The sequence below is a fragment of the Sapajus apella genome, unplaced genomic scaffold (genome assembly GCF_009761245.1).
Source record: "Sapajus apella isolate SASKATOON/1434 unplaced genomic scaffold, GSC_monkey_1.0 scaffold8, whole genome shotgun sequence".
NCBI lineage: Eukaryota > Metazoa > Chordata > Mammalia > Primates > Cebidae > Sapajus > Sapajus apella.
Window position 1 is genome coordinate 38,561,627 of NW_022436948.1, and position 13,696 is coordinate 38,575,322.

The following is a 13,696-nucleotide window of genomic DNA, read 5'->3' on the forward strand; positions in this document are numbered from 1 at the left end:
ATGGAAATAACAATGATGACAATGTTAAGTGTGTCATCATGGCGGAGGTGGAGCTAACAAAGTAATTATTGGACATGAGAAGATAGGAGAAGTGAGAAGTTAAGGTATTACTGGAATTATAAAGATAAACATTCAGGACAATAAATTTTGAAAGAAAATTTTTCTTGTTCCTATGACACTATTCTCTTGATTTTTTTTCTTAGAATTCTCAGACTGTATTGCCTTTTCTTATTTTCAAAGTAAGCGTATTATAAGATGTTCAGTGATGTGCTCTTTTGTTTTCTTTCTTTAGCTTGGAAACATGGTTGGCACACATCTCTGTAAAATTCCCAGTTCTTCCCTCTTCCCTGATTTCTAACTTTTTGTTTATTTAATTGCTGGATCAAGATGTATTTCTTGGTTTTCTTGTAACCCTTGAATTCGGCATGTTCTTCTCTCTTTTGTTTAATTGGTTGGTTGGTTAGTATTTAAATTGCCATTTTTCTTTTTAGTACTAAGATTGTACCTGTTGTACAGACTAGACACTGTAAGACTTTCTTTTATCTCTTCCTCATTACCATACATTGCTTGGCATCCAAAAATTTGTATGTACTTTTCCAGGGCTCTTTCATTGTTTATTGTGTGCTTTCCTTTATTATTACTCCCCCTTATTGTAGGAACTTGTTGTCTGAACTGTATACATGGCCTCTTTATTGGATTTTCCACATTAATATTCCTAAAGGATACTCCAATCAGGAATACTCACTTCTCAAAAAACAAAATACTCATTTTTAAAGAAAGTTTAGATTCTTCAGCTGACACTCCAGACCCTCTATTACTACTTTAAATGTGCAAATGTTCCCCCCACACTCATATCACAAAGTTTTCTATTTCTTTGCTTTTGTTCAGCTCCTCTTTATGACCAAAACGTTCCTTCCCACATTTCATTCTCTCTTCTATATTAATGTGACCATCAGTTTTCTGGTCTTATACTTAAATATTACTTTTTTATGTTCCGCTTTTTGTCCTATAGACTTTGTCTTTGACTAAGCTACTTACAAGCATACTTGTTCCTTGATCCTTCATATACAATTTACAGCTCACCTTTGCTTTTATTACTCCCAACTCAGTTAATCCTATTAAGTGCTTTTAACTTTACCCTTTCTTAATTTGTAATTTTCTGCCAATGGCAATTTTACTTGTTAACCCTATTCTCATTTCTTTTTTGGAATTCACAATATTTAAGTTAATCTTTTCAACATTATGGCCTCTCAAGGACAAGCATTCTTTCCAGAGCTTAGACTTCTATTGAGTTGGTGTATTCCATTTCTATTTGTCAAAATTCTCCTATAATTAAATGTAGTAATCAAGAGTTGTATCTTTCATAAAGCCTATTATAATGTCTCTATTATAGGTGATAATTCTTTCTGAAGTTTTAGGACTGATTATGCCACTTACTATGTGCTACCAAATATTATGGTTCATGACATATATCTTATAGAAACCACTACAATATAAAATGACAGAGCAGATACTTTAGTTTTTCATACCCTCACAATTGCTGGTTCAAAATTATGCCCAGAATTGTTTGTAGATAATTATGTGATAATAGCATGCATTTATTTAGTACCTACTAAAGAACATACAAGCATGTTTTAACTAACAAAAAGAAAATTCATTGATTTCTTATCTGTCTTAAGATATAAGTGTAGAGTAGAATATTTCTGTTGATTAAACCTGGGGAGACACATTGAAGACCACTCTACTATAAATGGTTCTGAAGTTTTGTGTTTTCTCATGCATGCATCTGTAGACTATCAGACGTATAAATGTTTCTTTTATTATATTTTAAAATGAGCCTAAGTGATAAGTAATACACTCAAATTTAAGCTTGCTTATACTAAAATTTATTTGATATTTAAAGAACTGCTCATATAAAAAGTATGAAATCAATATTAAGAATAAAAGAAAAATCTAATTTCATTATAACTAAATTGCACAAAAATGAAATCTGAGGAGAAAACACAGCTTGATGTACACTATAATGGCCTAAAGCAATATTTTTTCAATAATTAATATGACTTTGCATATATGTGGAATGCTATTTATAAACTGTTCAGAAATATTTATTTGATCTTCAATAACAAAAAAACCCTTTGTGTATTTTTTTTAATTTGAAATGATCGCTGCACTAAATAGACCCACAAATTGTCCTTTTGTATTTCTTGCTGTTTTGCAACTACATCCATAACTTCTGACAAAGTTATTAAAATTATATTTTTAATTGGCTTCAAATTTTCACAATACTGTTCTTTTAGATTGCTTTATATTTACATTTAAAAAATTTTAAAAAGCTACCAAGCAACCCCAGCTTCTAATCTTTTTCCTCTTCTCCTTTTTTTCCTCCTCCTCAATTACTCAGCAGTGTTTGGGCTTTGGTTTAGAGATGTAATCAGTCTACCCAATGGGGAAATACCTACTCTCCAGTTTGTTCAGGATTCTTTCTCTGGAAGTCAATAAACTTCAAATTTTTTACTTGAGCATTTTTCAGATCCATTTGACAATTATTTTACATTTACTTTATCCCTCCCTTTCTCTAGAAATATAATAGCATAAGGACTGTGCATTTGATGCATAATTTATTAATCAAAAAGTTTTTGCTTAAAGCAGAAAAAGGATCAAGATGTTTATGTAACTCCTACCACCTTCTTTCACTTTCAAGTGAAAATATCACAAGAAATAAAGAGGGATTAAGTTTTTAAAAACTCTCTGGTTTTAAAACTTTAATAATATTTACTACCCACCTGTGGAATTTTTAAACTGAAATAAAGCTGCTAGGCATCTTCATGTAGTGACATGGTACATAAGGCATAAAGTTACTGACTATATGGTCCTGCTTCTTCTTAAAAGAAATGTAAGATATAAATATTTGAAATTTTTCCTCATTTTCCTTTAAGGTAGAACAAGATGTTTTCTTGAATTTTCTTACAGTGACTTTTTTTTTTTTAATCTGGGAAAAACAAGTTTAATTTTCAGAGGATTAATTTTAATGTTAGAGCCCAATATATCCTGTACTCATGGAAAAAAAAAAAAAAAAAAAAAAAAAAGCACAGAACCCAAGGGATATTTTGCTATTTGGAAAAAGGAGAGACTGGAGAGCATTTCAAATTTTGCACAGTGTTTGACTCCTGTCCCTTTCCACACCGGGAAGATTCTTTTCCTAGGAGACCTACATTATGGGACTCAGCTTTTCCATTACTGAATTTCTTATTCTTTATTCCTTTTTAGAAGCATGAGCCTGAAAGAGGGGATGTGAATGATGAAGGCAAATAAATTTTCCATTCTCAGTCCCTAGGGAGTGAATAACCCCATAGTTTCTAATCAGAGAAAAGATTAGAGGGACTGTTGCCTGTTGCTATGGTATAACTGCACAGAATAAATGCCCCAATACAAATTAAATAATTTTGCTGAAAATTAGTAATTAGGTTTATATCTGGTTCAAAATATTAAATAAAAATCAACATCTGAGAGACTTGTGGCAATATCTTTCAACAGTAATTTATAAATTAGGAATTTTGAAACATACAGGTAATCTCTTATTAGGTATGTAGAAAAAAAAAACACCAAATTAGTAGTTTTTCTAAAAAAATATGTTAAGATTAGAAACAACTTCATCAATGCCTTGGAATATTTGAGAATAAATGTATAAACTTTTTTTTTTCTCTTTTTACTTTTAACTTGTTTTCTGTTGCTCTAGGAAGAAATTGCTGAAAAAAAATCTTACAATATAAATAAAAATAAACATCTTTATAGTCTTATAAAATTGATGTAGATGACAAAGTGATGGATGCAGCAAACCACCAAGGCACGTGTACACCTATGTAACAAACCTGCATATTCTGCACATATACCCCAGAACTTAAAGTATTTAAAAAAAGAGAAACAAATCAAATTTTATCTCAAACATAACTTTTCCAACATTTTAATTATTTGGGCTAGTAAAAAAGAAACTTTCAGGATGGGCTAAATGTTCTCATGTAGAGTTCCATAATGTTATCATCTCACATCTGATGCTATTTTCACTGTCCTGTTACTCCTGGTGTCTAGCTCCTACTCTTTTTTAGCCTTATCACAGAAACTGTAGACTGGAACCACTTTTAAATGATCTCTTTGGATGCCTGAACAGCAGGGAAGATTGTTATTCATTTGTAGCAAGAACCTCAATCATTTCTGGGTTCCAATTAGAGAAAGCCTAGGGGGCCCTCTTTATTAAGATGAAACATAAATTGTATCAAGTCTTGCTAAACCACTTAAGATTTTTATGATGATATTAAGAAGCTTGAACATTTTAAATACTAATTGGGTATATGTGTAGGCTATTTATAATCTGTGCATAAACTCTAACCTCTATTTCATTAAATTTGCATCTTACGGTGCTATTTTTGCCACCTTGAAGATTTACCACAGAGACTAGGATCGAGAATTCTTGAAGGATTCAGTTCAGTGTCAGCAAAGACTTACACCACTGCACCCTTCTGTTAACAAATTTTGCAGCTGCTGTTGTTGTTATTTAAGGAAGATTGTTTTTTAAATTTTTTTTTTTGGAAAAAAATGTGTTTTAAAATACAAATTGGCAACTTGAATACTTTATCTAAATCTTCTACTGCGTTTCTGTGTAAATAATTTAAAAATACATATGTGAATTTAACTACATATTTACAGAGATATTTGCTTTAAAATGTAACTAAAAGCTTATAAATACAACTAGGGAAAAATCGTGACTGTTTAGATTTTGGGGGGATAATTTTGAGTGTATGGAGTGTATAAGTACATGCATACAATTTTTTCTGTATGTGTTTAAAAGTTTAAACATCAAGAAAACATTGCCTCCTAAGATACTAAATTACTTCTTTTGAGTGGTATTATAAAGATGAATGTTCTAAACCCCAAAATATCACTACTGTAACTGTGATTTTAATATGGACCTTACATAACTTTGTGGAAAAGACAAGGTTTCTACATTGCTACAAATTGTAGTTTTATCATTTTTTGCTGCTTCCACAGATGCTAAGGATGTATAAGACAATTCAGCCTGTTGTAAAATAAGAGCTGGTAAATTCAAACAGCAGCTAAAAGATGTAGGATAAATGAAGCAAGTTGAGAACTATTAATGATTTGGCTTTTAGTAAAGGTGCTAGAGGAGTGTATTGTCTATCTAATTCAATGATATAGATTTTTATATTTGTCCAATATTTTAACATCTAGTTTCTTCACTTGTTATCAAAAATTCTTTCAGAATTTTTATGGGTGTAGTTCTGGTATACACTCCCTTTTTGTTTTTTATCTCTCTGAAGAAAGGAAAAACTAAACTGTTTACTACTTTCTACTTACACACTTACTACAAAACTCCATCTCTGTTAACTAAAATGTATGTTAGCAACAATCAGTTTTCCCCACCAACAACTGGTTTTTCATAAGACATCAACTGAGTGTCATGTAATTCAATCCGTGTATAAGTCAGACCACAGATTGAGGTCTCAGTCTGCCTCCCACTTCAGATGCCACTCACATGCACTAGGTTGTTACCTGTACTTCTGACCAGCTAGCTGCAAACCATGATTCCTGTGACTTCCTGGTGGGGTTTTGTTAATTAGGTAGGATAGTTCACAGAAATCAGGGAAACACTTTGCTCTTATTTACTCTATTTACTCATTAAATATAAAGAATATTAAATAAAACCATAAAAACCGCAGGAGAAAACCTAGGCAATACCATTCAGGACATAAACCTGAGCAAATACTTCATAACAAAAATGCTGAAAGCAATTGCAGCAAAAGCCAAAATTGACAAATGGAATCTAATTAAACTAAAGAGCTTCTGCACAACAAAACAAACTGTCATCAGAGTGAACAGGAAAACTACAGAATGGGAGAAAAATTTTACAATCTACCTATCTGACAAAGGTCTAATTTCCAAAATCTACAAGGAACTTAAACCAATTTATAAGAAAAAAAAACCCAATAATCCCATCAAAAAGCGGGCAAATGTTGTGAACAGATACTTCTCAAAAGAAGACATTTATGCAGTCAACAAACATATGAAAAAAAGTTCAACATCACTGTTCATTAGAGAAATGAAAATCAAAACCACAATAAAGTACTATCTTACACCAGTCAGAATGGCGATTATTAAAAAGTCAAGAAACAATAGATGCTGGAAAGGCTGTGGAGAAATAGGAACACTTTTATTGTGTTGGTGAGAATGTAAATTAGCTTAACCATTGTGGAAGACAGTGTGGGTGATTCTTCAAGGATCCAGAACCACAAATACCATTTAACCCAGCAATCCTATTGCTGAGTATATACCCAAAGGAATATAAATCATTCTAATATAAAGATACATGCACACACATATGTTTATTCTAGCACTGATTACAATAGCAAAGACATGGAACCAAACCAAATGCCCATCAATGATAGACTGGATAAAGAAAATGTGGTACATATATACCATGGAATACTATACAGCCATAAAAAGGGATGAGATCATGTTCTTTGCAGGCCATGGATAAAGTTGGAAGCCATTATCCTCAGCAAGCTAACACAAGAACAGAAAACCAAACACCTCATGTTCTTACTTATAAATGGGAGTTCAACAATTAGAACACATAGACACAGGGACAGGAACAATACACACTGGGGCCTGTTCTGGGGTGAAAGGTGAGGAAACCTAGATGACAAGTAGATAGGTGCAGGAAATAACCATGGCACACATGTACCTGTGTAACAAATCTGCATGTTCTGCATATGTATCTTACAAAGGCAACTGATGAATGGTGGGTAGTGAGATTAGGAGCTGGACAGGGCAGGGTATATGGGAACGGGCATGGAATTTCCACACCGTCTTCTGGCAAGCCTTCATCTTGGACCTTCCAACTGCTCTGCAATACAGAAGCTCTCAGAACCTGTCCTTTTGGGTTTTCTGGGGGCTTCATTAGGTAGGCATGGTCGGTTATATCATTGACCATTGATGATCATCTCAACTTTCAGTCACCTCAGCTTCCTGGAGGTTGAAAGGAAGATGGAACAGAAAGTTCCGACTTGTAATCACCCAGTAAGCTGCCTAGGAGCCCACCAGGAAATTCTCATTAGAACATCTCATAAGAGCACCTCAGAACAAAAGTTTCTCCTGTCACCCAGGAAATTCCAAGGGACTTAGAAGTTCTGTGTCAGAGTCTCCTACCACTCAGGAAGTTACAGTCATGCACCACATAATACTTTGATCAATGATGGACCACATATAGGATGATGGTCCCAAAATATTATAATACTTTATTTTTAACTATACCTTTTCTATGTCTATACACACAAATACTTACCATTGTTTTATAATTTGTTTCAGTATTCAGTGCAGTAACATGCTGTACAAGTATATAGCCTAGTATCAATAGGCTACCTAGATGTATAGTAGGCTATGTTATCCGTGTTTGTGTAAATACAGTCTATGATGTTTGCATAATGACAAAATTACCCGATGACACATTTCTCAGACTATATCGTCATAGTTAAGTGGCATATGACTGTAGAAAAGTCCTAGGAGTTTCCTGACAGGAACAGGGGTCGAAGGCTAAATATAACAAAAATTTCTGCTATCACCCTATCTATAGAGGCTTCAGGAGCACTATGTTAGGAGTGGGGAAGGAGACAAAAATACATATTTCTTATATTACAAGATCACATTCTCCAAGTGTTTTCAGTACTTAAACACTTGATGATCAATTCCTTTATTACAATGCCAATCTGCTTCTTTTAATTTTCTTCACAATATTTATTTTTCACAACTTTTATCTCTTCTACAAAATCATGTTAGAATAATATATATCCTTCCTCTTAGAAAGGATGCCACACCCATAGACGTCACTTATTCAGTGCCTGTGCTCTATTTGTATTCACAGCAACATAACATAAATTCAATATTTCTATCAAATTTACAAAGCTTTTGAGAAAAATGATTTCATTTGATAATATTATGCTTAAATTAGAAAACTTTCCATACGAAATCTGGAAAAATATTCATCATGTTAGAAAGCAGGAGGCAGTAGATGAAGCATCAACTATAGAGGAAGACCAGGGTTTGAATACTTCTCTCATCTATATTCTTATATGCAGTACATTTAAAAAAGTAATATTCATCAGTGTTCTTTTGAGAATTATAGAAACTAAATGGAAAACACCTAGTATAACAAATGCCAGATGATGATAGATATTATTAACAATTTCTATCATTAATTGTTACAGAAGACTGAAATTTTTGAAGAGGGGGATCTAAGATTAATTTATCCTTTCTTTTCTAAAAGCATATTGAGATTGGGATTCTTTGCAAGAATTTTGTTAAAAGAAAACTCACAGTGAAATCCTTTTATAACAATGAGAAAAGTAGCAGAGGTGAAAGTGAGAAGATTCAAGCAAAGCTGTACCACAGGGGTGGCCCCAAGTGCAAAGATTTTTATACTCATTTATATTTATATATATAAATATTTTTCTTTATTTATATCCAAATACTTCTGAGGAAGGCTTGCCCCTATAGCCTAAGGGCAATTTTTCACTGTAGGGTGTGAGTCATCAGCAGCAGAATCTGGGCCACGGGACCTGGGCAGGGAACCAGAAGTGACTGCTACAGTGACTCTACAAATTATTCTCTGAATACATATCTGCTAAATTAAATAGAATAGAAGTAAATTATATTTGCTATACCTCCAACTCTTTTGAGTGAGTTTATGATGGTTCTTTTGGTATCTTATAGAAGTTAGCATGTGGTTGTGTACAAAATACGTGTTAAATATTTTAAAATTGATTGATTTACTTAATTCACAGATATGTAACATTTCTTATTTTTGCTCTCTACATGCACGTTTCAATCCATTAGACCAGAACCTGTTTTGTGGACAAAGGATGGTGGAGAATTACCAGATCCTGACCGAATGGTTGTGAGTGGTAGAGAGCTAAACATTCTTTTCCTGAACAAAACGGATAATGGTACATATCGATGTGAAGCCACAAACACCATCGGCCAAAGCAGCGCAGAGTATGTTCTCATTGTGCATGGTGAGTACCTTTGTGAAAACATTGTATGTGAAAGGATGCATAACCTGAAAAACTGTTTTAATGTATCAAAATTTTAAAAACAGTAAACAAAATTACATGGTTTCTTTTTATTTTAGGAGGACATCTCATAAGTATCTCTAAGGTTTACTATTAATATATTCCCACTCAGACTAATAAAATTATAACACACACAAAAATTATTTTTGTGAAAAGCTTTCCCATTTATAACTATGCTTATTAAATGTTGATGGTGGCTCATAAACTATATTAATGATTATCTCTATTTTATTTTTATTTATTTAATTTTGTTTTTGGAGACAGAGTCTCGTTCTTTTGCCCAGGCTGGAGTGCAGTGGTGTGATCTCAGCTGTCTGCATCCTCCACCTCCCGGGTTCAAACGATTCTCGTGTTTCACCTCCTGAGTAGCTGGGATTACAGGCGTGCACCACTATATTTTTAGTAGAGATGGGGTTTCGCCATGTTGACCAGGCTTGTCTCAATTTTCCAGCCTCAAGTTATCAGACTGCTTTGGCCTCCCAAAGTGCTGGAATTACAGGTGTGAACCATGGCACCCGAATTATTGTCTTTAAATCCTTCAAATAAATGCTTTCAGTTATAATCCACAATCATAAAAATTACATTTTCTTTAAGCTAATTTTTACTGTATTATCATAAATATATACTTTATTACTTCTATAACTGGTTTCACAAAGAATGACAGTATGTCATTGAAATGCGGCAAAAATAGAAGTGTACAATATTAATAACTGCATTAATTTCATATGAACTGTAATTTAAAGTTTCTACAGGCGTTTTTTTCTTGACTACACTTATCTCACAATTTGAGTAAATAGAACATAATCGCAGAAAGAAATACCAGTCCCCGTGAGTGATTAAAATCTGTTTTCCGACTCAAACACCACAATGGGTTTTTCATAAGGTAGTGTCTTTTAGATATTGTTAGATGGAGATGACTTTTTATGAGATTGATGAATGTTACAATAAATAAAATTAGTTTATTTACTGTAGTACTTCTCAGACTTTATTGTATATGCCAGGGTGCATTGTGAATCTCTACTAGAAAGAGCCGTTAGAGAATGCAGGATTTTCATCATGTTTCACCAAGAAAACTTTTCTGGGAGGGGGGCTAGTATTGTATTGAACCTAGTATTACAGTATACTGAATGACTATTGTACATAACACAGCACTGTCATAAATCACAGATCTTAGGAATTAAGGACAACATATGTTTATTTACTGTCTTTCCCTTGAATCTAATTATAGAATATTATTAAAAGTATGTGTTTGTTCCATACCTTTTCAAAATGAATTTTGGGAATTTATTCTATTTCTTTGTAAAGAAATTAACTTTAGAGAAAAATTAATATGAGTGTTATTTTTCCAGGTATTCATTTTGTTCATTTTGCCAAAGTTGGAAAAAATTAATACATTAAGTCAATATACAGTTTTCCTATTCTCAATTTGCATTATTGTACAAAATCTCTCAGTATTTAAAATCACTCTGCTATGGTAAGCAATGAAAAACTCACAATGAATAGGCTATTCATCTTAAGACATCTAGAAAATAATAGAACTAAGAGTTTAATTTCTAGCACTTCATGAATTGTATAAATTTCAACTTTGGAAAAGATTAACTTAATCAAATTAGGCGGATAAGTTGTATTTAAATGTGCTCACCCTGTAGACAAACCCTGCTGGTCTTTCTGCCAGAATATTACAACCACTGGGTATGTCAGGAGGGTAAGTTAGATCCTTGGAGAAGGATCCAAGAGTAGATTTCAGTTGATGCTTCCTGGATGTTTAGATTATGCAGTTATGTAAGTAAAGTGTCGTCTATCTGATTCACCCCAATTTTCTAAGTGCTTCTCTCACCTCACAGTTTCTGAGAACCTGGGGGCATGTTGCATAGCATGTCACATCATGTGAAAAGCAATATGACATAAAATATTGAGAATTAGAAAGGAAATGACAGAAAAAATAACATGCCTAAATGAAAAGCATATCATTTGTTTTTTTTTTAAGTAGTTCAAGTCAGGAAAATTCATATATTTTATCAGTGTTTGCAAGCTAGCCAACAACATGATTTCCTAAATAGCCAAGCTAGTTTTAGGTAGTTGGCAGTTGACATATTTCTAATAAATACCTCTCTAAGCACTTTGTGAGAAGTCATTTTTGGCTTTGCATTTTGAACTTCAATTCATCAAAAGCACCCCATAGATTAATGCTATTCATGCTGCTAGATAAATGCTGTGAAGTTCAACAGTGGTTTACCTAGGATTATTGACACAAGTAATGAGAGGCTCAATGAAATAGTGAAACCATATTATGCTGTGTTTAAAAGGGGCTCCAATTGGGTTCATTGCAAAATAAAGGTTTTTTTCCCCTTTTGCACACTGGGTATAATGTTTCATTAGTCACTAGTTGTATAAATATAAAAAGCTACTCTCTTCTGTTAATGGTTTGGCTGTTTCAAAACCCTACTAAGTGATGAAATTTGAGTGGCATTTCGATCTATAATGAATGCTGTATGCATTTTGGAATGGAATGCTAAGTGATCATTTGTGAGAACTTTACCCTTTTATCTTTTACACCAAGGTTGATTTTACATTAGCTGTGATAATTTAATATAGCTCTAGTACAGTGGGTTTTTCATGAGCTGAGACCCTTGTCTTTGACTCTATCACAATTGCCTAGTTTCTATTGATTCTTAACTTGATGGCGGTCTGAGCGCTTTCCTGTGAAATCATCTAATATCTGGATGCCATCATAACAGATTTTATTGTTTGGGTGTCAATGGAAGTGCATTATTTAAATGTTACGACATCTAATTGTTAAAAGCACTGATATTTTGTGTTATAGACCCTGGCAATTCCCCGACTCCCTCCTAATTACTCCTTTGAAAATTTCAGCATTAAGAGCACAGGTAGTAATTTAAAAGGGCCATTCTAAAATTTACACTCAATGAAAGGCCTAACCAGAGTCAGTGTACTAATACCTGTAAGATTAAACATCATGCCTATGAAACATTTGCACTGTGAAAGTTCCAGTAAGAAAGAAAGTAGCACTTTTTTTTCCCCCATTTATTTATTTTATTGCATTTTAGGTTTTGGGGTACATGTGAAGAACATGCAAAATTGTTGCATAGGCACACACGTGGCAGTGTGATTTGCTGCCTTCCTCCCCATCACCTACATCTGGCATTTCTCCCCTTGCTATCTCTCCCCAGCTCCCCAACCCCCACCTTCCCTCCCCTATTTCCCCCCAACTGACCCCAGTGTGTAGTGCTCCCCTCCCTGTGTCCATGTGTTCTCATTGTTCAACACCCGCCTATGAGCGAAAACATGCAGTGTTTGATCTTCTGCTCTTCTGTCAGTTTGCTGAGAATGATGGTTTCCAGGTTCATCCATGTCCCTACAAAGGACCCAAACTCATCGTTTTTGATGGCTGCATAATATTCCATGGTGTATATGTGCCACATTTTCCCTATCCAGTCTATTGTCAATGGGCATTTGGGTTGGTTCCAGGTCTTTGCTGTTGTAAACAGTGCTGCAATGAACGTTCGTGTGCACGTTTTATGAACAAGCTTGGTGATGGAAAATTTATCTGTTAAATTAGTGGCCATAGTTATACTAATTAATTCCTGTGAGCACAGTACTTTCTTACTATTTGCTTATTTATAAAAGTGTTGAAGTATATATCTTGTGATTATTATAAAAATGTTGAGGTATATAAAAAAAATACATATATAAAAATGTCATATTATATATGTATTTACAATGGATGATTACATCCATTGTTTTAATGGCTTTGAATATCTTGATCCATTCCTATTCTTAACATTTGAAGAACTAGGATCAAGGGAAAAATTTATTCATTCACTCAATAGATACTTAGTACTTATCTACTAGGTGCAAAGGAGCAAATGTAAATAACAAACAAGAAGATTATAGTTTAATATGGAAGATAAGCGTTTAGATAATTGTAAAACAAAATAGAAAGGATATAGGGAATTATAGGAAGATTGTCATATAATATGGTAGCTGTTCACACTCTGTGTAATTCCAACTGTGTGGAATGTTTAAAAATAGTAACAAATAGTTTTTACTTATAAATATTTAAATATAATTATAAAAATATTTAAAGTAATATAAATATTATAATATATATAATTATAGAAAATAAATAATACATTCATTTATATTATGACAAGCATCATAAATGAAATTACTCAACAAAGTGCCAGTAATACAGATACATAATAAATTAGACTATTATTATTATCTTTCTAGTAATCTTACTATACCAAGGGCAATCAAACTCCAAGATTCTGGTAAGAAACTTACCCCTGAGTTGCATACAGTTTATTACTCACAATCTTCCCTGAAAGCTTCCCATAACATTAAGTTAAGTTAATGCTATTGAAAAATTAGAAAATTCTAAATTTTTGCTATGAGATAAAAAATGTCTTCAAATTTCAACAATATAATAAATTGATCATATGCAAAAACATGTTAGTGTCAACCTTTTCCTCTATTGCAGCATCAAGTTCAGAGAATGTAGACTGAATATCTTCTCTTGAAGCAAATACTAC

The 13,696-nt window shown here is 33.0% G+C and overlaps 1 protein-coding gene across 5 annotated transcripts in view; it reads left to right on the top strand.

Annotated features, from left to right (window-relative positions):
- The window catches only part of CADM2 (cell adhesion molecule 2), a 1,064,920-nt gene that overhangs the window by 962,458 nt on the left and 88,766 nt on the right, over window positions 1-13,696 (top strand). For all 5 annotated transcript variants that reach the window (XM_032276649.1, XM_032276647.1, XM_032276648.1 and 2 more), the window contains one exon: window positions 8,905-9,083. In XM_032276649.1, the coding sequence (XP_032132540.1) occupies window positions 8,905-9,083 (179 nt within the window). The remainder of the gene's footprint in view (window positions 1-8,904; window positions 9,084-13,696) is intronic.